Below are 25,893 nucleotides of genomic sequence, written 5' to 3'. Positions count from 1 at the left end.
TCCACCTTCGACATGGTGGAGTTCGCCCAGTTTCTCTCCAGGCCCATACAACACCTGATTCTCTCCAGGTGGAACTGGCTACCCCATCTGCTCAAGTTCCAGACGATGAGCCTCTCCCCAGAGGTTCGCCTGTCCCTAGCCTGGACCCCCGAGCCGGTCTCTCCTCATCACAGACACAAGCCTCCGAGGGTGGGACGCAGTAACCAGCCAACATTCCTTCCAGGGCTGATTGTCCCCAGTCGAGACAGTGTTGCCAATCAACATCCTGCAACTTTGAGCCATCTACAGAGCTCTCACTCTGGCTCAGAATATTCTGAAAAACAGGCCAGTACAAGTACAGTTCCACAACTGGCATGTCTGTGGCCTACCTCAATCATCAAGGAGACACTCTAAGTCAATCAGCACTGACAGAAGTGTCCTGCATTCTCACATGGGCCAAACGCAATCTCCCAGCCATCTCCGCAGTGTTCATCCCGGGGATTCTCAATTGGGAAGCGGATTTACTCAGCCGTTACGACATGCATGCAGGAGAATGGTGTCTACATCCAGAAGTCTTTCAGCTTCTGGTGGACAAATTGGGTCTTCCAGAAGTGGATCTCCTGGCCTCAAGACACAAGAACAAAGGACCCCGACGCAGCCTTCATAGATGCCTTGTCAGTGACATGGACCTTCCAGTTGGAGTTGGCGCATCTCTTCCCTCCAATATCCCTGCTTCCTCGAGTGCTTTGGAAATTCAGACAGGAGCGAGGCACAGTCCTGTTAATTGCTCCGGCTTGGCCCAGACGTCATTGGTAATTTGATCTCCTAAGACTCTCTATAGACGTTCCTCTTCAACTTCCTCTATGAGTAGACCTGTTGTCAGGGTCTGTGTGTACATCCGGACCTAGCCCTTCTTTCTTTAACAACTTGGCTCTTGAGACATTCCTCCTAAAGGCTTCTCCAGCTCTGTGGTCCAGACCATGCCCGGAGCATGTAAACCAGCCTCAGACAGGAGTTACCACAGAATTTGGCATTCATATTTCCAATGGTGTGCTCCATGAAACTATGACCCTCAGCTCTTTTTAAAGTATCTCGAATTCTTGCCTTTCTTCAGGCTGGACTGGATCTAGGCCTCCGCCTAGCATCTGCAAGTTTCTGCTTTGTCTATCTGGTTTTAGCACAAGATTGCTTCTATACTGTCCATACCTTCATGCAAGGTGTTCTACGGATACAACCTCCTTTTGTCCCGCCTGTGGTTCCATGGGATTTGTTAATGGTGCTCAAAGCACTTCAGGAACCTCCATTGGAACCTCTGGAATCGGTAGATATCAAACTGCGAAGACTCTGTTTCTTCTTTCTATAGCATCTGCCTGTAGGGTATCGGATTTAGGGGCATTTTCATGCCGCTCCCTCTTTTTGATATTTCATCAGGATAGGGCTGTTCTTCGAACACGTCCAGGCTTCCTTCCCAAGGTGGTTTCTCGCTTCCACCTGAATGCGGAAATTGTAGTGCCAGCCTTTTATTCACCAGACCTCTCGGCAGGTGAGGCATCTTTGGATGCGGTCCGTGCTCCAAAGATTTACGTGGACCGTACTACTTCCATCAGGAAATCAGACTCCCTCTTTGTCCTATATGGATTCCACAAGAAGGGATGAACAGCTGTGCAAGGCGGCCACCTGTTCTTCTGTCCACACCTTTCTTAGGTTTTATGCCTTTGATACATTTGCCTCTCAGGATGCTCCCTTCGGGCTTAGGGTTCTCCTATCAGCGCAGGAGTGTTCCCGCCCTTGGGACACGTCGAAGTTGGATTATTGGCTGAGACAAGATCAGTTTAAAATTGAATCGCAGCGACACCATCTTGCGACTGGCCGCAAGATGCCATTTTGCGAAATGGCCACCTAAGCGCCATTTTAGATAAACTCACATTTTAGTACATGTGGCGATAATACCATTAGCATCATGCGAATGCATCTGTGATCATCATCATAGGTTGCGGCGATTCACTAAAAGCCTATTTCATTACTTTACGTATTATAAAGGATATATTCCAGAAATGGTTTTACAGTATTGCATTAAGCAAGTGGCCAGGTGACAACTGGCTTGTGTAGATAAGCTTCCTGCATAGTGTTTGCCCACAACGGGTGGTCTGGCTAGAATAAATAAGCAGGCTTCCTGCAATGACATGATTTCGGGGGCTGGAGTGTCACCTTGGGTCTGTCTCTTGTAGTTGGGATATTTTGCATTTTCACACAAGAGACCAACAGAGGTATCTTTCCTTTGAACACAGGAAAGGTGGGAGGGCCTGTTGACAGGACATGTAGAACTATCTAGAAAATGTTAGAGACAAATGCACTCATATTCATACACACATTATAAATATGTCTTTTTTATCAAAACCCTGAATACCCACACATTTCATATTCACTCATAAGGTTCAATAAGCATCAAAATGTATGATTTAAGTTGGTTTAGGTGGTTTAAATGCTGAGAAATAAAGGTATTTGATAATTAAGGTATTATACATGATAAGCAAGTTGTGTTTGGTTTTGTTCTGATGCGTACGCTTTTTACAGCATTCTGGTGTTATCGGTGGAGAGATCGCGTTACTAGAAAGATTCCCCTGTTGTTAGAGGCAGGTAGAGTCTATTTGAACCAGCCTGTTAAATGTGCTGTAACATATGCTTCTCCTCTGGGAACCAATAACATCAGCAAGAAACTTCCCCATTGTCCTGTTTTAGTCTGGGGGGGATAAATATGTGTGCCCGGATACTGGTTTTTTAGTCCATACTGAATGCTGTATGAACTGAGGGTCTCTATTCTGAGGCCTATCTCTGGGTCCGGAGGCGCAGCGTATGTATACTGTACTTGGGTCTGTATTATTTCCTTTTACGCATAAATTGTGTATGTATCAATTGCGTGTAACTGACTGAATAATACTTGTGCTTTGGAACCACAGATTCCACTCCTGTCTTTATTTGCGGTCAGACTGCGTACGCAAATTAGCGTTATTCTTAGAGGTTTATAGGAAGGATTTTAGAAGGTATAGGCAGGGGTATATAGAGGTTCTGATCCAGTTTCGTTAGACATCATCAATGTCTCCCTGTGGAGCCCTATGGGCCCTGTAGAAGAAAATGAAAGTTATGGTAAAACTTACCTTTGTTAACTCTTTCTTCGAAGCCCATAGGATCCAAAGGGCACCTGGCTTCTATGGGTTTCTTCTCTTGGTCACTTGTTTTTCTTCTCTGAGTGTGATTCTTTAGTGTACCAGTCTTCCTTCTCTCCTCTCCTGCTCCTGTCTTGGGCTTGTTAACAAAACTGAAGTGCCCTCATGCTGTGGGTGGGGTATAGAGGGAAGGACGGGAGCATCCTGGGATTGATGAGCTTTGCTGTTGGTGTCCAGTCCTCCTGGTCCCACTTACATCCCAATGTCTACCTGTGGACCCTATGGACTTCAAGAAAGAGAGTTAACAAAGGTAAGTTTTACAATAACTCTGTCTCCCGGTGATTTCTTACTGCGCTTGTGCCGGGAAAATGTCAGTGGTGGCCATTTCCCAGGCGATTTCTGTAGCATTTCTCCGTGGGACTTCGGAGAGGTGTGCGGTGCGGACCCCCCTGGGGCCCGTGTGTACCGCATACCCTGCACCCATTATAAATACACCCCTGATTCCAGTAGATTGCAATAAACACATTTTTATTTTGTTGCAGAAGTGATGTTTTGGATCTAGTGTGATCCTTTATATAGCTGTATAGCTTGAGAAAGGATCACCAGATGTGTTTGCGACGAGATGGGTACGGGATGCCAGCGCTCAGGATCCTGGCGATTAGAATACCGAAGCCGGCATCCCGACAGGGTTAGGCTACGACACCTGTCAGTAGGTATCCTAACCCTCCCCCGCTTCTTACCCTAGCCTTCCCCCCCCCCCCTAGTGCCTAAACCTAACCTCCCCCTGCCTGTACCCTAACCCTCCCCTATTGCCTAACCGCTACCGCTAACTCTCCCCCTAACCCCGCTACTTACCTTCAGGATTCAGGCGGTCAAGTTTGAGCTTTGACTACATTTGCTGCTGATATCTTCATTCTAGCCCCACTGTAACATAGTGATTCACCTCAACTGGGGCTATGCTTGCTCAAAATCTTGTCACCACAGGCCCTCTGATCTCCCGGAGGGTTAAAAATAAGAAATGTTTGCGAGCTCACAAATGATCACATTATACATTTATAGATGTGTCCCCATACATCTATCCTCCATGCGCTACAAGTTGCGCCACACATAACGCGGGAGCTCCATGTGCCTCAGTAGCACTGAGCGTCTTTTGTGCGACTTTTTACCTTTTTAAATGCGTCTTATTTACACAGTGATGCGAATAGATAGCACAAGCATATGTGGGTGTATCTGCATGCGAAACGCTACGTTACAGTGTATTTCACCCGCAGATGCACACAGAACATAGACATGCTGCATATCATTTTAATCAGCAGAAGCTGCTTTTGCTATCTATTCGCACTGTGTGTATATGACGCATTTGAAGGTAAAAAGTTGTACAAAAAGACGCTCAGCGCTACCGAGTCACGCCACGGCATGGTGCTATTAGAAGGGCTCTTTAAGGTGCAAGGAGGCTAGATGTATGAGGACACATCTGTATTTTATATTTAATCCAGCCTTTGACAGTTTATTCAGAAGTAGAGATTAATAGACTATACATAAAAGTAACAAACCTTACAGATACTCCTTCACATTTAGTGTCGTCCTTCTTGCCACAGTTCGTTCATCATTTTGTAAACTGCTTTGCCAATAATGCAACACCTTAATAACCTCATCTCCCCCCTTTGAGTCTCATTTTTTATTTATTTTATACACCCTAAAACTGCATCCTGCTTATTTCCAAATATATTTTAAAATATAAGGTTACTATTCTCAGGAATAATGTATGCTGTACTATTTAAATGATAAAGAAGTTGGAAGCTGCCAACTAGTAAAAACGTGGCTTACTGATTTATGCCTTTGTGATTTATAATTTCCTTTATGATTTACAGTAGAGCATAAACACCACAGGGGAGATGTATCAAACATTGGAAGAGATAAAGTGCCAGCCAGTCAGCTTCTAATTGTCATATTACAGGCTGTGTTTAAAAAAATAACAGGAGTTGATTGGTTGGCACTTTATCTCTCTCCACTTTATCTTTCTCCAAGGCTTAAGTACATCTCCCTTTACATGAGGCAAAAAGATTCTGATGAGGCTTGCTACATGAGTATGTTACATCTAGCATTCTGTATGTTCCCTGAGCCTCCCATATTAATATGACCCAATGTGACTAAGGAATATAATTAACACCGTGCCGTATCTTACAGTAGATTATGTCCGTTGTACTGCAGTCCTATTGCCACAAGATGGAGATACAGACCAATACATTATGTTCCTTGCAGCAGGTTGGCTAACCTAGATAAAGAACTGCTGCTGCTGATTAACTGTTCATTTTATTGTCTTAAAGAATTTAAAACTTTTCCTTAGCAACCATGTTGCTAACTTCATGTGAAGACTGTATGACTAGATACAAACCGGCTAATGATCTGTAGTTTGTGTATACCAGGACATTTCCTATGTATGTTTCCTGGTGTTTGTTCCTTAGCACAGCTATCACTGGTTTGTTGTTGTTTTTCATAGTGTTTAATCTCACAGTGCATCCTGTGCAGAGTCCTGGGAACAGGTTCTGTATTCTGACCCTTGATCGTGACACACTGCCGTCCATTTCAACCATTCTCTTGGACGTCCTCTTCTACTCCCATGCGTGAGTGTGTAAATAAATGTGCTCTGTCTGCTTCAGCCTTATTCCTTTCCAATCAATGTAACTAGTCCTTAACAGGAGTCATCTCGGTATGAGAAGACATTTTGTGCTATTCCCGAGTGCATAGTGGCCATAAATAGTATTGTCCCCATTTACCAATTTTCACCCTTTATTTTCTTACATCATTGAATTAAAACTGATGCAATAGGAATTCTTACCCCTGGTCAACCCAAAATACAACTGTAAAGGTATTTATTCCGAAGTTAATTTAGTCATTGTAGTGTTCTTCCCAAAAATTGTTGCCAGAGGAGTGGGGTTATGAAGTAGCCGAGTGGGGGCAGTGTAATCTGGCTGGACACAGATATTTTTAAAAACTCTTGCCCATATTGCCCATTTGCTGGCTGGACACAGATATAATCCTGTCCAGCAATGCACAGTGCTGCATGCTTAGGGACCATACATGTCTGTACTCTCAGTATACCCTCACTGCAATGTTCCCACCATACAAACTGCGCCCTGCCTCCTAAAGATGGGGAGGGGTCTGTGCCTGTCACAGTATCATAAGCGCAGAGCAACTCTGATTTTGGCTGTCAGACCCCTGGAGCATTATAGTGCCTGGGGAGAACATTGGGCCTGATTCAGAGCTGAACGCTCTGACCAGAGCGCTCGCTCTGAATCAGGGCCCTCCTACCTTTTTTTGGAGCGTCCTCATGGACGCTCGCATAGCTGGTCTTGACCATCGCGATCATCGGGCTTGCGACGGAGACCTGCGGTAGGGTCTCGCTGCCGCAAGCCCTGGAGTTCCCATGGGAACGCCTCCGTCTGGCAGGCAAGCCCCCGGCACGCCCACCAAAGGGGGCGTGCTGTCAATCAACATCGACAGCACGCCCCCTTTGGTGCGAGACCCGGAGCGATGGAGAGCCCGTCGCTCGCCGGGCCTCGCGCATGCACACGACGGAGCTCCCTCCGTCGTGAGCATGCGCAGTGGGGGAACATCGACCCGCTTGCGAGCGTACTGCCGCTCACGAGCGGGTCTGAATGACCCCCATTGTGTGCACATTGGGGCAGATGTATGAAGCTCTGAATAGTGATAAAATGGAGAGTGATAAACGATCAGCCAATCAGCTACTAACTGTCATGTTACAGGAAGTGTTTAGAAAATGACAGTTGGGAGCTGATTGGTTGGTTGTTTATCACTCTGCACTTTATCACGTCCTAGAGCTTCATTCATCTGCCCCATTGTCTTTCTATACCGTTATAGAGTCTCGTTAATTAACCACATGCTTTTATACTTTGAAACTTTATAAGCCAAATCTACTTCACACCACATTACATACATCCTCTAAGTCATACACACCAGCATGTGACCGTTCAACATGAAGCAATATCTGTGTATAGAGACATTAGCTTTACCCTGTGTATGTGTACCATAGGTGTATCCCAGATTTCATTACAATTCCCACCAGTATATGCTAAATATTCATATATAGTGCAGCACTATATTCAGGGGCATATCAAGAGCTATGGGGGCCACATAGCAAAATTTCCATAGTCCTTCCCACTCACATTTGCTGTGACCGATCATCGGCGGGTGAATAGACACCATGCGCACAGCATCTATTCATCGTGAGGGGAGAGCTTGACGGAGGCCCAGCATCTCCATAAGTGCTGGGCATGCCCATAGGTGTGACAAATTGGGGGCGTGTCACAAGGACATGCCCCTCTAGAACAGCCACGCCCCCTTTTTGGGAGCACGCACGCCTTCAGCGCGCGCAGAAGATTCCCACCCCACGAGCCTGCTCTCCCCACTTTCTAGCGGGAACACTATTACTATATGTTAAGCACTATCATTTAATTCTGTACGTCAACTAAGCAGGCATATAATACAAACTTTAGAACATTTAAAATCATAATGCATAAGCAACAAAATTATTTGCATATCTATCTATCTCTATCTATCGACTAGTGCAAACTCCATAGCCTCGTAGTCATCGCAAACTATATGCCACATATAAAACCTATGTGCTCCATTTAAAATACTGTCCTCCATATGCCACTTTGTTTAATGTAGTTTAATGGGAATGTGTAACGTGTGGCTCTTTTGAAGGTCAGCAGGGCTGTCCAATGCTGCCCTTCAAGTGTAATGCTGAGTGGTAAGAATTCCCTATAAATGCATTTTGCTTCCATTATTTATAAAAGTTAAAATTGGAGAAGTTCTAAGAAGAAGAAATTTTAGATCCACTGTATAATATATACTGTATAATCCTAATAAATGACTAGATTGCCTATTGGTCTGTTACTAGCCGTCTCTGCTAACTGGGATGAGACATCTTTGCTACATATCTACCCTGAAAACTGTTACTCAATGCAGCTTAAGAGTATTTATTTTGAATTCCTTATTTGAAAGCAAATTTCTAATGTATAGTTTACAGATGTGTGCCCTCAATTTCCTATTCCCCCAGATTTGGAGCCCTATTGTATACACATAGATAGCCCTAGAAGAAAGTTTACCAGATCTGATAAATGCAGGGGGTGAAATAAAAACCAATTTGCGTATCATTAGCTTTGATTTGATCAGCGAGTGAACCTGCAACTATAATTTTATTTTTCCCTATAAAAAATAAAATAAAATTTACAGCGCTATACAGTTATAACTGCTTTGCACAAAAATGTATTATGTAATGGTATATAGAAGAAAAATGCATGCTATTGATAACTTTTCTTAATACTTCCCCCTTAATCTCATGTACACCTAATAGTGATTCTGTCCATAAACCATGATGTTGCTTTTCCTTTCCAGATCACAGGAAGATTCCCTTGCAGCCTCACAGAAAATAGCGAATCATTCAGCTTCTTTGCCTTTTCCTTGATAGATGGCTATATATCCATTGTCATGGATACAGAGATACAGAAGAAGTATGTGTTTGTATATAATGTAACTGTATTGCTGCATCTTTTTATTGTGTTGTATTGCAACATGTGGAGGAAGTGGCTTATGCAATGAGTAGAGGTTCATAGAGCAAAGCTAAATCTGCATATAAGCTTCGTATTTGCCATATGTGCTTTTACTCCATTGATGCCATTGTTCAGGCTTAGTACAGTGTATAAAATATTCATATTTATTTAGTACTCATTTATGCTAGCTTGTGTTGAAGTCTTAATTACACAAATGTCTCTCTTTAGAACTTCTCTGTGTGTGTATGTACTGTATGTCGGTGAATAGGGAGTCTGGCCACCACATGCGGCCAGTATGGCCTCGATGCACCATGGAATGGAGTTATACCTGATGCACAGGTAGGGTGCAGCACCATGCTCCTCAAGTCCATCACTGGGGTGATGCCTGGTTAGTGGACATTATACCAGGTTATACCACAAACGCTCTTTTGAGTTTAGATCTGATGACTGAGAAGTAAATGATATGTGGACATCAAACTTGGACGATCACATGTTCTATGAATTGGGGCATTGGTGTTTAGTTCATTGCCTGAGCATCTTACACTCCTGAACTCTCAAACATGCATTTTCAATTGTGATTAAAGTTTCATGCACTGCAATATGACAATGATATACTGCTCTGTGTAATTATTGTCAGCTTGTTTTAATGAGACTGGCTACTTGCACTACAGGTTGAGATTTGCAGGCAGTCTGCAGTTGTATTATATATTTTTGCACAGATATGCTCATCCTGGCGTATGTTTATCACCCACTGTTTCCCTTTGCCGATAATTGTCCTTTGGAGTCCCATGCTGGTATCACTTTAGACACTATTGCTCATGAATCATTAGCAAGTTGAGCTGCTTTGGCTACTGAAGCTTCTGCCATATGCATCCCAACAATCACCCCTCATTTACAGTCACTAATGTCTCCTCTTGCAGCCATGCTAGCCATAATTACAGGCATCCAACACAGTCCAACATTTTTATACCTGACCCTGATCATTTGCTGAACACATGAGTCACACCTGTGTGGATGCCCTTGCATTCAATTTACTTGGGGCTTCCCAATTTAAGTTTTCAAATGTATGAATATAACATAATGTATGTTTATTTATTATAGATGGGTTATACAGCGTATGCAGAGTAATGCTTATGCAAATTAGATGCCTTTACTCATCACTTCTGGATGATGTGGAAAGCGTTTTTGTGGTTAAATTAGCATCATAGAAATAAAAAAACAAACATAAATAAATCTGTAGATAATGTTACTTCTGCACAATGAATAAGATGCTCTATAATGAGTGTATGACAGGAAGCCTGCTTGTGTATGTACGGTAACTGTTGTGAAAAGGTCAGGAGGTCACAGGGTTCAGTATCTCGGGGTGTATGTGTCATCATGTTTACGTCAATAACTTTGCAACTTCCCTCAGATTTCCGACTGACCTTCTATTGACCAGTTCTAATGGGGAACTATGGCGAATGGTGAGAATTGGTGGACAGCCCCTTGGCTTTGGTGAGTGTTCTTTTTTTATTTTTTTTATTTACCAACACCTCACCAATGGTACATTTGAAGGTGGTTGTTCATGTACAGTAGTGTTTTTGTACCACATACAGTAAATGTACAGTATCCAGGAAACAGGCCTAAACTTGTATGTGTAACTCCAGAAAGTATTAATGAACAGGGGCTATTGAAGTGAGTTTAACTAACACCCAAATGTACAAATGCATATATTATGTTTGTCATTTTTATTCAGCTTGTCCCATAGCCTGCCCTCTCTCCCACTCTGCCAGTGCATGTTCTCAACAGAAGGTATGGAATATTAATGCCGTTCAGTCGCTAATTTGCGGTGCAAGTCGCTTTAGAAAGAATTGCTTTCCAGTCTAATCGTGTGGTTTCAAAGCACAAAAGTTATTTTATGTAAAAAGGGGTAACACAATATAAGTTTAACAATTAGAGTAAAAAGCAAGAAAATCAACAATAGGTACAGCCGATACATACGCATGCGCACTGGTCCCAGTATACAGTCATTCAGTCCAGAAGTCTGCGGTCGCAAAGAAGATGTCTGTACACTGGAGCCAGTACACAAGCCTATATAGGTACAGGTTACAGAGATAACAAAGGGACAAGTTGGCAGGTTTTCATTGGTTCTTGCTTCTGGTCAATCTGGCCATTGGTCAGTTTCTCACGGTGTCATCAGGGGTATGGATCGGTCTTCCAACGGTCACATTGTGTATCTTCCCGCCGAAGAACTGGTTAAAACTGGCTACAACACTGCATACAAGAAATAGCATTCTACTCAATAACTCCCTATCATCCATAACTAGCGGACGCATGATGCGACTTCTTTGCCAATAGAAACGGATGTCTGCAAATAAACAGGGATTTAGTATGATACCAAACATGACATGTCCACTGTATTCTGAACCTTCTATCTCTTTTAAGTACATCTTACATCTTAATTATTAGCTAACAATACCTTTAATAACTCTGGGCCTGATTCAGAGCCGTTCGCTATTTGTGGTTGCTCGTTTAAAAACAAGGGGTGGCTATTCAAATGATCCGTACGCACATTGCAGTCTGTTCACACCTCTAAGTCTGAACGAGCGAGCAAAACATACGCTCGTTTATTTGTTAAAAACGCCCCCTGGCCGCTCGCATCCTACGTCATGTCCGCTATTTATTAGATTAATCGAGTACATCGACCAGCGTATGAACTGCTCGCTATTCTTGTGGTTGGTGTTTGCTACCACAAATTTGCGAGCAGTTCTGGCTATAAAATAACCCAGTGACGTGGTCAATGACGCTGCTGTTTTAAATATGCACACCCATAAAACGCCCGTTTTGACCTTTAAGCACGCCTGCGTTCGGATCTCCACTCCCCATTTTCAAGCACCTTCCCCTGTTACCACCCACATACGCCTCATTCTGTCACTCAAAATAGCAGGCACTCGCAATATAGCGTACAAACGATTTTCGGCCGCACTGACTAGTTCGCGCATGCGTACTAAAAACCGTACGCATGCGCAGATGTGCAAACATCGCTCGGAACGAGCGTACTGCCGCTAACGAGCGGCTCTGAATGAGGGCCTCTGATTATTATCTATAATGTGTGGGAACCATTTTATATGTATACGTTCGCATATGTGCGTCTGTGTGTGGAATTTGCATATGTGTGTATGTGAATACATGTGTACGTTCGCATTTGTGTGCATTGGATTGCACCGACTCAAAGTAGCGTCCTAATAACACGCCATCAGACTATAGACGACTATATCGTCAGATAATTGTAAAGCGATCATACCCAATTATTTGACTTTGATAGGACTGTCACTGAATGCTGTATCACTCAATGGGAAAAGACCATGGTTACTCTTCATACTGTCTGCAGTTGAATACCCAACAAATACATTTGTTTTCACTTGAAGGCTAAAAGGGTGCTCTTCCCATCAACCAGGAGATTGGCGGTGCACCTCACCCTGTATGGTCTATAAACCTGTATAAAACATGCTATTTGTAAACCGCACTGGTAAGGCCAGAGTTAGCAGAGGGATTGGTAAAGTGCTGCTTGGTGCCTTGGTTGTTGGTTAAGTTTTTTTTTTTATTAATTAATATATGGATTATTTAGTTTTTAGAAATACCTCAGTCTAAAGCTAGGTAAAGACTATAATCGGCGGATCCATCGGCACAGTGTGTACCCAGCTTTAGACTATAACCCAATTCTGGACAACCACATTTTTGTTTTGCTTTTTTACATTTTTTCTATAGAAATTTGAACTTCGCAGCGTTGCAGTTATGCTTGTCGTTCGGTATCTAACTGATTGTATAGGGTTCCATAGCTGCACAACAAGAGGACCAATCTCTCTGCTTATTTTTACCCTCTTCTCTATTAAGCCAAGTACATTACTGCAGAATCGGGAAACCACTTGTACATGAATCTTCTAATTCTTCCACAGTTTCTGGAACACATGGATGCGGCAGGGTATACAAGTTGTATTGTATAAAGAACTAATACCATCTTGTGTAAGTTTTTTTTAAGGGAACATTCTTTAATGACTATTTTGATAAACGATTTAGCTACGTGTTATTTGATGAGTGACCATCCCTCATGATCTAGGCTTTTGCCTATATCTTATTCCAAGACAATTTAGATTAGATGATTACATTAATCATCAATGGAAATCCGCCAGTTCCAGAACAAGCTCTGCCTATACTGCGCAGCTCCTGATCCATATTCTTAAAAATGGTCCTCTTCTCTCGGGACACGAGAGACCCCAACTGGTTCTGGTAGCGTCCGGTTAGGGGTGTTAATCAAGCCATCCCATTTAATGGATAGTCTTTTACCGGTGGCTATTCTTTACAAGACTAGAACAAAACATTTTAAAGCCTTGGTAGATTCCGGAGCCGCCGGAAACTTTATCTCTGAGTCTCTGGCACTTATCCTGGGAATACCGGTTACTTCCCTTCCGGCAAGCAGGCTCTCTCTGGAGTAGATGATGATGATGATGTCATCCCTGTAGATGCTATTTCTTAATATACCCACTCTGTTACACTCCCGAATAGGATGCCTTCATCAAGAAATGATAGAATTCCTAGTTTTACCTAAAACCTCTGATGATCTAGTCTTAGGTCTGCCTTGGCTTAAAAAACACAACCCTACGTTGCATTGGTCTACCATGCAAATCCTAGTGTGGGATTCTAAATGTTTTCATCAATGTCTGTCTCGAGTGCTTCTTGTACGAATCCATCAAGTTTGAACTGGATCCTTTCCTAAGCCTCTTACTTCCGATCAATTGAATGTTAACCCAGACCCCCTTCGCCGGAACCATATCAAGATTTTGCTGACGTCTTTAATGAACAGGTTGCGGACAAATTGTCTCCCCATCGCTCTTGGGATTGTGGCATCGATTTCTTTCCTGGGAAAATGCCACCCCATATCTCCTTCGGTTCCGAAAACAGCTGCTATGTCCGATGACATAAAATCCTTGGCAAGGTTTTCTTTTATCAAACCATGTTCTCCTGCTGGGGCCAGGCCACGTATGGATTACCGTGGGCTCAATCAAATCGCCATAAGAAACAGATACCCCTGCCACTTATCTCTGAACTCTTTGACAAGGTTCATGGGGCATCTTTTTTCATGAAATTAGACCTCCATGGGGCCTACAATTTGATCCGCATCAAGGCGGGGGATGAGTATTTGGTGATGCCTTTTTTTCTTTTGTAATGCACCAGCTGTGTTCCAGGGTTATGTCAGTGACATTTTCAGAGATGTAGTTATGTTAGATATGTAGATAAGTTGTGGGTTACCTTGATGATGATTTTTTTTTTCTGAGAACTTGCGTCCCATCGACTTCATGTCAAAGGTTTTATCCCGCTTTGTGACCACTGTCTGTATGGGAAGATTTACAAATGTCTTTTCGAACATTCCTCCGTGCCATTCTTGGGGCACATCATTTCTGGTAACTCCCTACAGATGGATCCAGATAATCTAAGAGCCATCCGGGACTGGTGCCAACCAAACTCCTTGAAGGCCATGCAATGATTCCTAGGCTTTTCCAATTATTATGGAAGATTTATTTTGAAATTCTCCACTCTGGTTGCCCCCATCACAGCTCTCAAAAAAAAAAAAAAAAAAAAAAAAAAAAAAAAAACTAACCCGTCTCGTTGGCCTCCTGCAGCAGTAGCGGCTTTTCAAAATCTCAAGGCAGCATTCTCCACAGCTCCTATCCTTCCCAACCACAGCTTGAGAAACCTTTTATTTTAGAGGTCGTCGTCTCTTCGGTAGGAGTGGGAGCTGTACTATCTCGGACAGCTGAAGACTGGAAGAGTCATCCATGTGGGTTCTATTCTCTCAAATTTTCTTTGGCCCGAAAAGAATTATGCCATTGGAGACCAAGAGTTATTGGCTATGCGATTGGCACTGGAGGAGTGGAGACACCTTTTGGAAGTGCTAAATACCCTGTCATTATCATCACGGATCATGAGAATCTTGTATCTCTCCAGGCAAGCTCGCTGGTCCCTCTTCTTTTCTAGGTTTGACTTCAAGCTTCAATTTTGCCCTGGAGCCCTGAACAAGAAAGATGACGCTCTATTTCGATCCTTTCTCCACAAGAGGAGGGGGATCAATATCAAATTCGCACAACTCTGGATCCGTTCATCTTTGGTCCCACTCAACTCTTGTCTCCTCCACCTGGCAGGATCTTTGTGGCCCCACAGCTGTGTAAAAATTTATTGACATGGGCCCATGCCTCTCTTTTTGCTGGTCATTCAGGCATTATCAAGACATCAAGTTGGTGACCTATGAAGGTCTTTGATGTTCGAAATTTAATTGTATCTTGCGCCGAGTGTGCCCAGCATAAAGCCATCCGCAATAAAGTTGTTGGCCCATTGCGTCCTCCGCCTGTTCCGGATGCCCCTTGGACTCATCTTTTGATGGATTTTTTTTCGGAATTACCACCTTCCAAGGGACATGACATACCATCTGGGTGGTAGTATACCGGTTTTCAAAGATGGCCCTCCTTTATTCCCTAGTCAGTCTCCCTTCCACACCACAATTGAGAAAAGTGTTAATCAGTGACATCTTCAGGCTTCATGGCTTGCCCAAGGACATAGTGACTGATCGGGGTGTACAATTTGTGGCAAAGTTTTGGAGAGTTCTTTGTGTTTCTTGCGGGATTAAGTTAAAATTCTCTTTTGCCTATCACCCCCAAACAAATGGGCAAACTGAATGGGTGAATCAGGAACTGGAGATGTTTATCAGTCTCTTTGTGTCCTCTTCTCAAGATGACTGGGTTGATTTATTGCCTTGGGCAGAGTTTGCCCACAACTTCAGATATCATTCTTCTTCAAATTCTACTCCATTTCTTGCAGTGTATGGTAAACATCCACGAGTACCGGATTTTCAAGAATTACCTCCCATGGAAGTTCCTGCAATTACCAGCCTTGTAGGTTCATTTTCAGATATATGGAAAAATATTCACTGCTCTCTGAAAAAGGCTTCCAGTAACTACAAAAAATTTGCAGATTGGAAACGTCTCACTGTTCCCCTTCTGAGAGTTGGAGACATGGTGCGGCTATCTTCTAAAAACATTCGTTTGAAGGTTCCAAGCATGAAATTTGCTCCACGCTTCATTGGGCCATACCGCATTTTTAAAGTTATTAATCCAGTGGTATATAAATTGGAACTCCCTCCTCAGTTGAAAATCTCCAACACATTTCATGTTTCTCTGTTACGTCCATTAATTCTTAATTTCAATGTTCTCCACTCAAGACGCGTCAAGTTCAGACTCAACTGGCAGATTCTCGGAATCGGTCGAATTGTCTCCAATATCTTATTGATTGGAAGGGATACGGACCTGAAGAACGGGCATGGATTAAGGCCTCTGACGTCCATGCTCCTTACCTTGTTTGAGTTTTTCACTGAAATTTCCTGATAAGCCTTGTAGGTGTCTGGAGTCTACCCTGAAAGGGGGGGGGGGGGTACTGTCAGGTTATGGGCTAGGATCGGCTGTTAATCACCCCAGCGCTAACTTTCCCTGACTTCTGGATCGATCAGACGTCGGGTGCGGCGGCGAGTGACGTGCTGAGGATTATTCCTTGGGACCGCTTGGACTTTCATGTGCTGCCCCATGACTTGGTTACTGCGGTTGCCGTCATGGGTGCAGCCATGACAGTCTTCATCACCCGACTGACCCTTTACCCAATGGTAGCGTGGTTGCTGTCAGCTAATGCTGTCCTCCAGTGGACTGCTACCTTAGGGTATATAACTAGGCTCTGGATGGCCGGAAGTTGCCTGTACAATGTCGTTTTTTCTGGTGTATGTTTGCTGTTACTACGTTCCAGGTTCCGTGTTCCTCTCTTGTCAGAGCTACTTCTAGTGTTTACCCACAGCGTGTGTACTCTCAACCATCAAGTACATCTCGTGATACCATTCCTCAGTGTCTGTGCTGCGACTCTAGCCACAGTGTGTGTACTCTGTACCATCATCAAATACATCTTGTGGCACCATTTCTCAGTGTCTGTGATTGCGTCCTCTATTCCCACTGGTACCGGATACCTGACCAAAGGGTCGCAACCTGCCTGTTGGGTACAGCATAAACCCAAATCCCAATTGGTGGGGTCACTGGTGAACACCTCCTAGCAGGTTAGACTCTGCGCCTTTTGGTCAGGTCTCGTCAACCTCCGGTACTTGTGGATGAGGACGATGTATATCCAGGCCTCTCACCTCCGGGTCATTTCCCCACCCAGGACCTTGATTTCCAGCTCCTTAGTAGGAGCTCTCCTTGATAGGGATGTGACAATCTGGAAGCTATATGCCTTATAAGGTCATAATAATAAAATAGGGGGCAGCAATTGTTGAAATATGGTTATTGGTAAAGTATCATAACAAGTGACATTGACATTTATATGTTCAAGACTCATTGCTTTAAGCCGTAAATATCACACAATCTTAGATAAAACTAGTTACAATATATAAGTAAAGCACATTCTTTTGAGAATCATATCAAAGGGCATCTAATAAAACAATAGAATATTTGGTCAACATAGTTGAATATTTGTATCAAACTGCTGTACGTATCTCTATTTCTTACTAAACACATATTAAGCACTGTCATGTCCCACAACATATATACTTCATATGCTGTTTAGTTATTGTCATGTTACTATTGCAAGGCTTTGCATCTTGTTAATTTTGTCCTTCCTGATTCTCTGTAGCTAGGATCTGATGTAGTCATCAGCCTTCATTTCTTCCTGTCTCTAGCTCATTGTGTGTCTGCCATTTTAGCTTTCAGTTGCTTCTTGTTAAGTTCTGGCAAATTATCATCTTTTCACCTACTATTTGTGCATAATTACAAGAATATCAGCTTAAAATAAATAGTCATCTGGATTCTTCATACGTGCCTTACTAGTTGAGTTGACACTGTCTGACAAAGTCTCTTTGTGTAAGTACTGGTTCAATACAGATATACATAGAGGAATTATCTCAGGGGCCTTACACTTATAGCCTGGTTATTGAGTCAGAATAAGCACAACCTTATCATAAATGTATGTGTGTGTAACAGATAACAAGAAATATTCAAGCTTTTACCACTTTCCGGTTAACAAAACACATATATACCTATATACATCCTGCTCTAAAAAACCCATGTCATGTATATATGAACATTCTTGTTTTCTAAACTCATCCATTCCTTCAATCATACTGATGTCCGCTTTGTGAATGGAATGAATCGCAGAAAACCCTGTATACTTAATTTTGGGTGTCTTTGTCTGCTCACATCTTCTTTGACATCCCATAATAACAAGTCTTTATCAACTTCATGATAGTCTCTTATCCGGTATCACTCTGCTTGAGAACTTCATTCCTGAATGACTCTGTTCTGTAACTGTCCAATACAGCACACTACTTCTTTTTGTTGGAAAACAATGAATTCAAATGGCCATACTGCAGTTATAAAGTTCATAAGGCCTCTTTCAGTATTGAGCAAGGCAGGCCACATTTTCCAGCTGCTAGCACATGTGATCGCTTTCTGCAATGTGTCTGACCATAGTCTGGATATAGACAATCCCTGTAACTTGAGTTTGCTGGTCTGCATGTTTAGATGGGCTGACCACGAGTACTCAAGAGTAAGTGTCCACAGCTGTACAACAGAATTTGAGCCCCCACGTCCAGTAGGCAAAGGTCCAATAAAGTCTGCCACACCTGTTCGGCACACTCACCTCTGCAGATAGAGCCCAGGTCTCCCATCCATTTATTCCTGTCATTCCACAGTTGACATGTTTCACATTTTTTCACAATTTCTCTTGCCATCTGCTGTGTCATTGGGATGCCTTCTCTGTGCCCAGGCATCGGCCCACACTCCCAAATTGTGTAGTTCTGTTTGTTTTATGGGGTAAGTGCCATTGCTCTAATTTGAACCATTGCATTCACTACTTCATTGCCTTCTAGTCCAGTGTGGGAATTTCCATGGCCCACCGACACAGGCCTCTGGTTGCATGGATTCCAGATTTCGTTCCACATGACGTGTGTCACTCCAGATCACTTTGCTATGTATTTTCCAGTTGTTCTGTTTCCATGTTTGCATCCAGGTGGTTAGGCCTTGGAACACGGCCCAGCTTTCTGTGTAGATGACCAGAGGAACTTTTGGTTTCTTCTGGCACCATCAGAACAGCTCGCAGTTCCGGATATTGGCTTGATCCACCTACGAACCAGGCATATTTGGGTTGACTAGTGGTGCTCTACACACGTTGCATGGCGGTGTTGGCTACCAGGAATGTTTTCTCTGAGGAGGTTAGCTTCACTGTTTTGATCTGTACTAATGCATTTGTAATTTCATTGCCTTCTAGTCCAGTGTGGGCATTGACATGACCCACAGACACAGGCTGCTCACTTCAGAAGTTCCAAATCTTGTTCCACATTGCTCTTCCTCCCGAGATGATCTTGCCATAGTTTTTCAAGTCATGCTGCTGCCAGGTGGGCATCCATACAGACAGGCCTTCTTGCCTGACCCAACCAGCTACCGGCATCTTCGTTCTTTTGGTAACTGGCTGTTGGTTGATGGTACATTCCACATGTTAACAAACACAAAATGGCAGCTGCTCAATCAATCTGGCAATATTATTCAGGTGCATGAAAGGAAGGGAAGGGGTCCTATTACCATATAGTTTTCATTATTTATTTATTATTTTATTTATTACCAGTTATTTATATAGCGCACACATTTTCCGCAGCGCTTTACAGAGAATATTTGGCCATTCACATCAGTCCCTGCCCCAGTGGAGCTTACACTCTATATTCCCTATCACACACACATACACACTAGGGGTAATTTTGTTAGGAGCCAATTAACCTACTAGTATATTTTTGGAGTGTGGGAGGAAACCGGAGTACTCGGAGGAAACCCACGCAAGCACAGGGAGAATATACAAAATCCACACAGCTGCCCTATATATTCATATATTGTTGCAAGTATAATTCAGTGTGCTGAGGAACAATAGGGGGTTAAACCCCCCTCTCTTTTTCTACATTCCACATGTTGCAATTTTGTATATGCTGCCAGCAATGTCTTCTCCGAGGAGGTATATCTGGCTTGTGCTGTTGCAAACTGCTTGTCCCAGAACCAAGTGGGAGTCTTCTTCTCTCCACTGTTTGCGCTCTTCTGCCATAGGCCCCAGGACATACCATGTTTTGTTACCATCACATCCAGGATGAGGCCCAGGGATGAGGCCCAGGGCGTTATATACCTGGATAGCTTCCCTGGCTGTTTGAAATGCATCTTCTTGTTCAACTGTTCAAACAAATCCAGTGTTCTTGCAGGCCACATTGTAGATGGGTCTTAGGATGAAACCCAAGTGAGGTACAAGTGATCTCCAGTGCCAAGTCTCTTACATTTGTACGCAGGATCCTTGCACCTTCATTTTAAATTTCACCAACCCAGCTTGTGGTCGCAACATAAAAGGTACAACATAGCTTTACAAACGTCCTCTCTTTCGTGCACACCATTCTCTGTCTATGAAAGTCTTTTTCCTGTGCTTTGCGGTAATGAACAATCAATTTTTCTGTTGTGATCTCTGAAAGACGCACACTTACAAGCTGAGATGTTGATTGCTGCAGTTTCAAAGACATTGACTGAAAAGGTTTTGTCAGAAAATACATTGGGGTCTAAATTTTATTACCACTAACAAAATCTGAGTCACATAATCCCCCAGTCAGTATGTGTGTTGTTAATGCATGTCCCTTATGCATTGCCATGTTTGATGGCCCATTTGGTATCCGTGCCAGTGTGTTTTTCCCAACCACTGTTTCATCAGTAACTGATAACCTATAAACGTCAATTGCAATGGACACTTTGTTAAATTTCTTTATTGTTACATTCTACAAGTACAGACTGGAATTCAGGCCATGTAAATGATTTCCTCACGGGGGCAGTCTCCTGTCTCAGGGGCATGGACTTTGTCTACAATTCTGCCTATCTCCCACCCCCCTGGCTCTTGGTAACTCCCATGTCTCATCGGGCAAGGCATCATCACTTGGCCCCACCCCTTCTAATGGGTCTCAACCACTTCCTGAGTCTGTCGTTTTAATTACATATTCCTTCTAACAATGGGTGATTATCTTGTGTTTGCATTCTCTTGCTCTCCACACAAAAATTATCTTTCTAACTCCCTTCGCTGGACAATGTAAATCAGTACCTATCACTGCGAATTCTGCTCTCGCTGTGGGATCTCTTAAAGAGAAGCTGTCAATTTTCCTCTTCCGAGGACTGCATGTCTATTTCAACTAGATATGCTGTCACATGCACACTTTTCTTACACTCACTTTAGAAACATACTCCTGCTCTGACAATGTGTGGCTATCATGATCTGTAATGTCAGTGCAGGTACATCTGTAAACTTTTCCTCTCAGTTCGGGCTGTGTAGTGAATTTCCTTTACTGCTCCTCCCATCTGGCCTGTGGAATGTCACTCCTCCCTCCATTCACACCAGTTACGGAGAGTATATCAGTATTTCCAGGCAATAACAAATACTGAATTTCATCATTAATTAATTCAGAATCAATCCCTTTTGCAATCTTCCAATCCAAGCTTTCAACAGGTGTCACCAGAGAAAACAGCAATTCTCGTATCTCTCGAGAACCAGCATATTGACCATTCAATTTCTGCTTAACTTTTCTACACCCAGGCACACCTGCTAGGAACCCAGCCAACTGAGAGTCCATCTTATCTCTCGCAAGTGTAACATTTTTCTTAAGAAGTTTAAACATTTCTTTTCAGCAAGATAAAACCCCACATACACACTGATTTTCATCACATAACCTCGCTCATATTGAAAGAGACAGAGAAACATACATCTGTGTTACGCTGCAAACACGAAGTTCAGGACAATACACAAAACATACATGCTGCATATAACCACAAGCTAGTTCCACTCATGCCAACCCAGGGTCCAGATCTAAGTCAGGCATGTAGGATAGTAAACATTTTCTTAAAGAAATACATTGTGTCAAAGAATCTGCTCCTGTGCTGTCCCTTCGTGGTCGCCAAATAAGTTTTCGGGGGAACCGGAAGGTTCAGGAGTACAGCAACAGAGTGATATGAATGGCACAATACACAAACAGTTTTTAAGTTCATTAATTAAAATGGTTATTTGAACTTGTCTCCGATTTCTAGTTAATTCCGATAGCGGTCCAATACAGCACAATTGCATCTGGGAGCCTCGCCTTACATGATAAGGCCAGATGAGTACACCGTCCCAGCACTTTCTGCAGTCAGACAGGGAGTCGTGAAATAAGGCTCCAGACTTCCACATTTCACACCTAATTATAGGGCTCTTAACAAAGACTGGATACTATATTCCTTATAAGGTCATAATAGTAAAATAAGTATTAACAATAGGGGGCAGCATTGGCTCAAGTATGGTTATTGGCACAGTATTATAACAAGTGTCATTGACATTTATATGTTCAAGGCTCATTGCTTTAAGCAGTAAATATCACACAATCTTAGATACAACTAGTCAAAATATATAAGTAAAGTACATTCCTTTTGAGAATCCTATTAAAAGGCACCTTTGAATAAAACAATAGAATATTTGATACTAATATTTAACTATGTTAACCAAACTGCATAGCTAAATTAGTAGAAAAACATTCTAATGATATTAATCCAATCACTAATATATATACATTAAAAGTACCGTGAACAGTTTAACAGCAAAATAGCACAACAGCCATTTTGTTTGTATCACATGTTACAGATGGCCACCAGCATCTTGGTGGTCCACAGTGAGCATGGCTCAGGACTGTATAGAGATATCTCACTCCATCTCCCTTCATTTAGGCTCCACAAGTTAGACTGAGCTTTTCGGCCATAGCTGGGACTATTGGAGATGGTGGGTAGAATAGATGGAATCGGTAAGAAATACAGATTCCCGGTTCGATTCCCGGCAGCGCCTGGCCGACATTAGCAGAGTTCCCGGCAGCGGAAGCCCGACAGCGCTGGAAATCTCGATCGTGGATAGGCAAGTACTATCTAACCTAACCCCCTAACCCTCCTTAGGGGTGCCTAACCCTAACATCCCGCCCAAGTGCCTAACCCTAATCCCCCCCCTTCCCCGCTGCCTAAACCTAAGTCCCCCGGGGGGGGTGCCTAACCCTAATTCACCCCCGGATGCCCTAAACCTAACCCTCCCCCCGCGCGGCTGTCCGCTCGCGGCGCCCGGCATCCCTTCGATCGGGATGCCGGCCATTTGTCTCCCGGTCGTCGGGGAAATGTCAGGCATCTAAATATAGACGCCCGGCATTTCATCCTCGCCGGGATATGACAGTCGGGATTGCTTTAAAAGCTCCAGATAAAGCGGTGTTAAGTATCTGTTAAGGCACTGGTGGTCTCTTCTAGTGGAAGGACTTTTACAGTACAAGGTTTTTCCCAAGATGAGGGAATGTTGGGCCTGGTTAGAATACTCAAGATGGTTGAGGCGCAGGAACCAGGCTGTTATAGCAGGTATAGTCACCAGAGGACAGACCAGATTCTCTCTCTAGGTGATTGGAACACTATTGCTACTCTACAGTGCCGTAGCTAGGGTAGTGCGGCCGCTGTCATCGCATAGAGCACCACAGGTCAGGGGGCGCTGCTTGGGCCTGTCAAATTTCTGTTTCTTTTCATTTTTGCTTGTAGCTTCCTCTTATTTCATCTCCTGGCCTCTCCTATCTCTTCCCTGGCCCTTCCCAATGAAGCCATGGCCCTTTTTGGGTTCATTATGTCCCTTTGAAAAATGAGGGGGGCGCCAATGCTCTTTCTGGCACAGGGCACCAAAAAGTCTAGTTACGGCTCTGCTACTCTATATGTATTTACTCATTGGGGTAGTATGAACCACATAGTTGGTGCACAGTCTCTCTTCCATGCTTTAATACCGACAAATTCCTGTTAAGTGTAATTCTTATTAGTGGTGCCAGTCTCATTATTATAATTATTACTAGTTTGTTCAGATAACATTTTATTAAAGATGTTTTGCAGTTTATTTTATTTATATATTTCTTCTGCGGGTTCCATAGAGTCCACAGGATCTACCTTGGGGTATGTAGTTGGATCACATCCAATGTACCAAACAGCAAAGCTTTGGAGCTCCCAGCATGCACTGGTCCTCCACTATATACCCTGCCCCAGCCACAGGCATTAAGTTTTTCTGTTTGGTGCACGGCAAGATGCACCTGTTATAACAGCAGGCTTTTTCTTTTATGTTTTACCTTAAGTTTTCGAAACTTCACAGTTTAGCAATACCAGGCGCCGTGAAAGACTCTGGCACCGCGACGCCTTCTACCTCCGCCAATACACCAGCATAGCTATATGCTCTGCGGTTCTCTGCATGCCAGTGGCTTAGCTGGCGGCTTAACGGTGAGGTCCGGGACTGTGTTCGGGTCACGGAAATGTCAGGTAAGCGATTCCTCTCGGGGAATCATGCGCGTAGCAGTCCCCTGCCTCCGGTGTTGAGACATTGGAGGCAGGTGAAGGTCACGTCTAACGTGTCCTCACTGAGGGGGCCAGGGCCATATCGTCTGTCGTCAGGGACGGGTGGTAAGGTGCACTAGTCAACATCTTAATACTGTGAGGTCAGCGTACCCGACTGTCAAAATCGCAGCCTAGGGGAGATAGGCGCTCCCCCGGCCGCTCCCCCCCCCCCCCCCCCAGACGCAACTTCTGAGTATGGATTCCCGAGTCTGGTTTGGTAGATTTGACCACCTCGTGTGTGAGGCGCGCGCAGTTTAGCGTTTGTCCGTGCACTGCTGAAGGTTTGGTCTGGCTCTCCATATACCTCTCCATTGGGTTTGGCATATAGCGCACTTTATATCCTACCATCACCCCTCTAGGGCTGGTCAGTTGATCCAGAGTCCATACTGCTGTAGCAATTGTGAGTTTTTTTGCATTGTATGTGACACTATGCTAGCTGCTGTGTGTACACTACCTATTTTTTCAAGACTGTCAGGTACAACTATCAGTGTTTCTCCTCATCCCTCTGAAGGCGTGTGGGGTGATTCATTGATACAAAAGTCACATTGCATTAATACTGTATACCTTATACCATTTATACATTTTGTCATGTCTGAAAGTAAAGGGGAGGATGGGAGGGCTCCTGTGCTTATATCCTGTAAGTCCTGTTCTGCAGGCCTGTCTGACCAGGATGTTAACCAGAATGGGTTCTGTAATAACTGTTGCTAAGTTATCGCATATATCTGGTACTCCTGCACCAGCAGCAGAGTCATCTTGGATGTCTATCACACCTGAGGTTTTGTCATATCTAATAGGTAAAGCTACCGAGGTGTGGGCTCCAGCTGCTGTAGTGCTATGGAGTACTCACAGCATGTACATCATCCCATGTGTTTGCACCCCATGAATCCCTGTTGGGTTAATGCGGCTGCTCACTCTAGCCAGAGTATACTACCGTCGTCAGCCTCTGCCCAGGTGGATAAACCAGTGGTTGTAAAGAAGCAGCGGCACAAAAGAGGTACTCGTCATATGTTGCCTCAGGAGTCTGACTCGTCCTCCTCATCAGATAATGAGTCTGAGTTCTGGGTCAGTCTCATTAAAAGAAGACCATCAATCCCTTGTGGATGTTCCCTCTCTAGTAAGAGTGGTGAGATCTGGCCTCATTATAGAGGAAGAGGAGGTTGCTCTGGCATCTAAGGAGGTAATCTTTAGATGTCAGGCGGTGACGAAGGATTATTTCCCTCAGTCGGGGCAGTTGACAAATCTCATGTCTGAAGCATGGGATACTCCTAGTAAGCATTTTCATGCCACTAGGGTTATAACCTCTCTCTACCCATTTACACGAGGGGCATGTAATAAATGGGAGGTTCCCCCAACGATAGATGCTCATGTGACAAGATTAATCAGGAGTGCTACATTACCTATTCCTGCAGCATCCTCTTTAAAAGAGGTTACGGATAGAAAGCTTGATAATCACTTGAAATCAATGTTTTCACTATCTGGGGCTATTACCAGACCAGCTACGGCTGTAGCCTGGGTGGCCAAGGCTATGGAGGATTGGACGAGGTCTCTGGTGGAGACTATAGTGGATCCAATAAAAGAGCAGCAGTCTCTTCTCAGCCAGATGCAGGAAGCGGCTATGTATTAGGGGGAAGCAGGGATTGACGCAGGCATATGGCTCTGGAGTCTTTGCCTTTCATAGGGAAGGTACTA

At 43.7% G+C, this 25,893-nt stretch overlaps 1 protein-coding gene across 1 annotated transcript in view; it reads left to right on the top strand.

The window, feature by feature from the left end:
- The window catches only part of CASTOR1 (cytosolic arginine sensor for mTORC1 subunit 1), an 89,878-nt gene that overhangs the window by 40,421 nt on the left and 23,564 nt on the right, over window positions 1-25,893 (top strand). The window contains 4 exon segments of the mRNA XM_088443480.1: window positions 5,644-5,767; window positions 8,565-8,595; window positions 8,598-8,680; window positions 10,131-10,213. Of these exon segments, the coding sequence (XP_088299606.1) occupies window positions 5,644-5,767; window positions 8,565-8,595; window positions 8,598-8,680; window positions 10,131-10,213 (321 nt within the window).

Source organism: Taudactylus pleione, unplaced genomic scaffold (genome assembly GCF_031769625.1).
Source record: "Taudactylus pleione unplaced genomic scaffold, aTauple2 ptg000330l, whole genome shotgun sequence".
NCBI lineage: Eukaryota > Metazoa > Chordata > Amphibia > Anura > Myobatrachidae > Taudactylus > Taudactylus pleione.
This window is presented reverse-complemented; position numbering and strand designations above follow the sequence as displayed.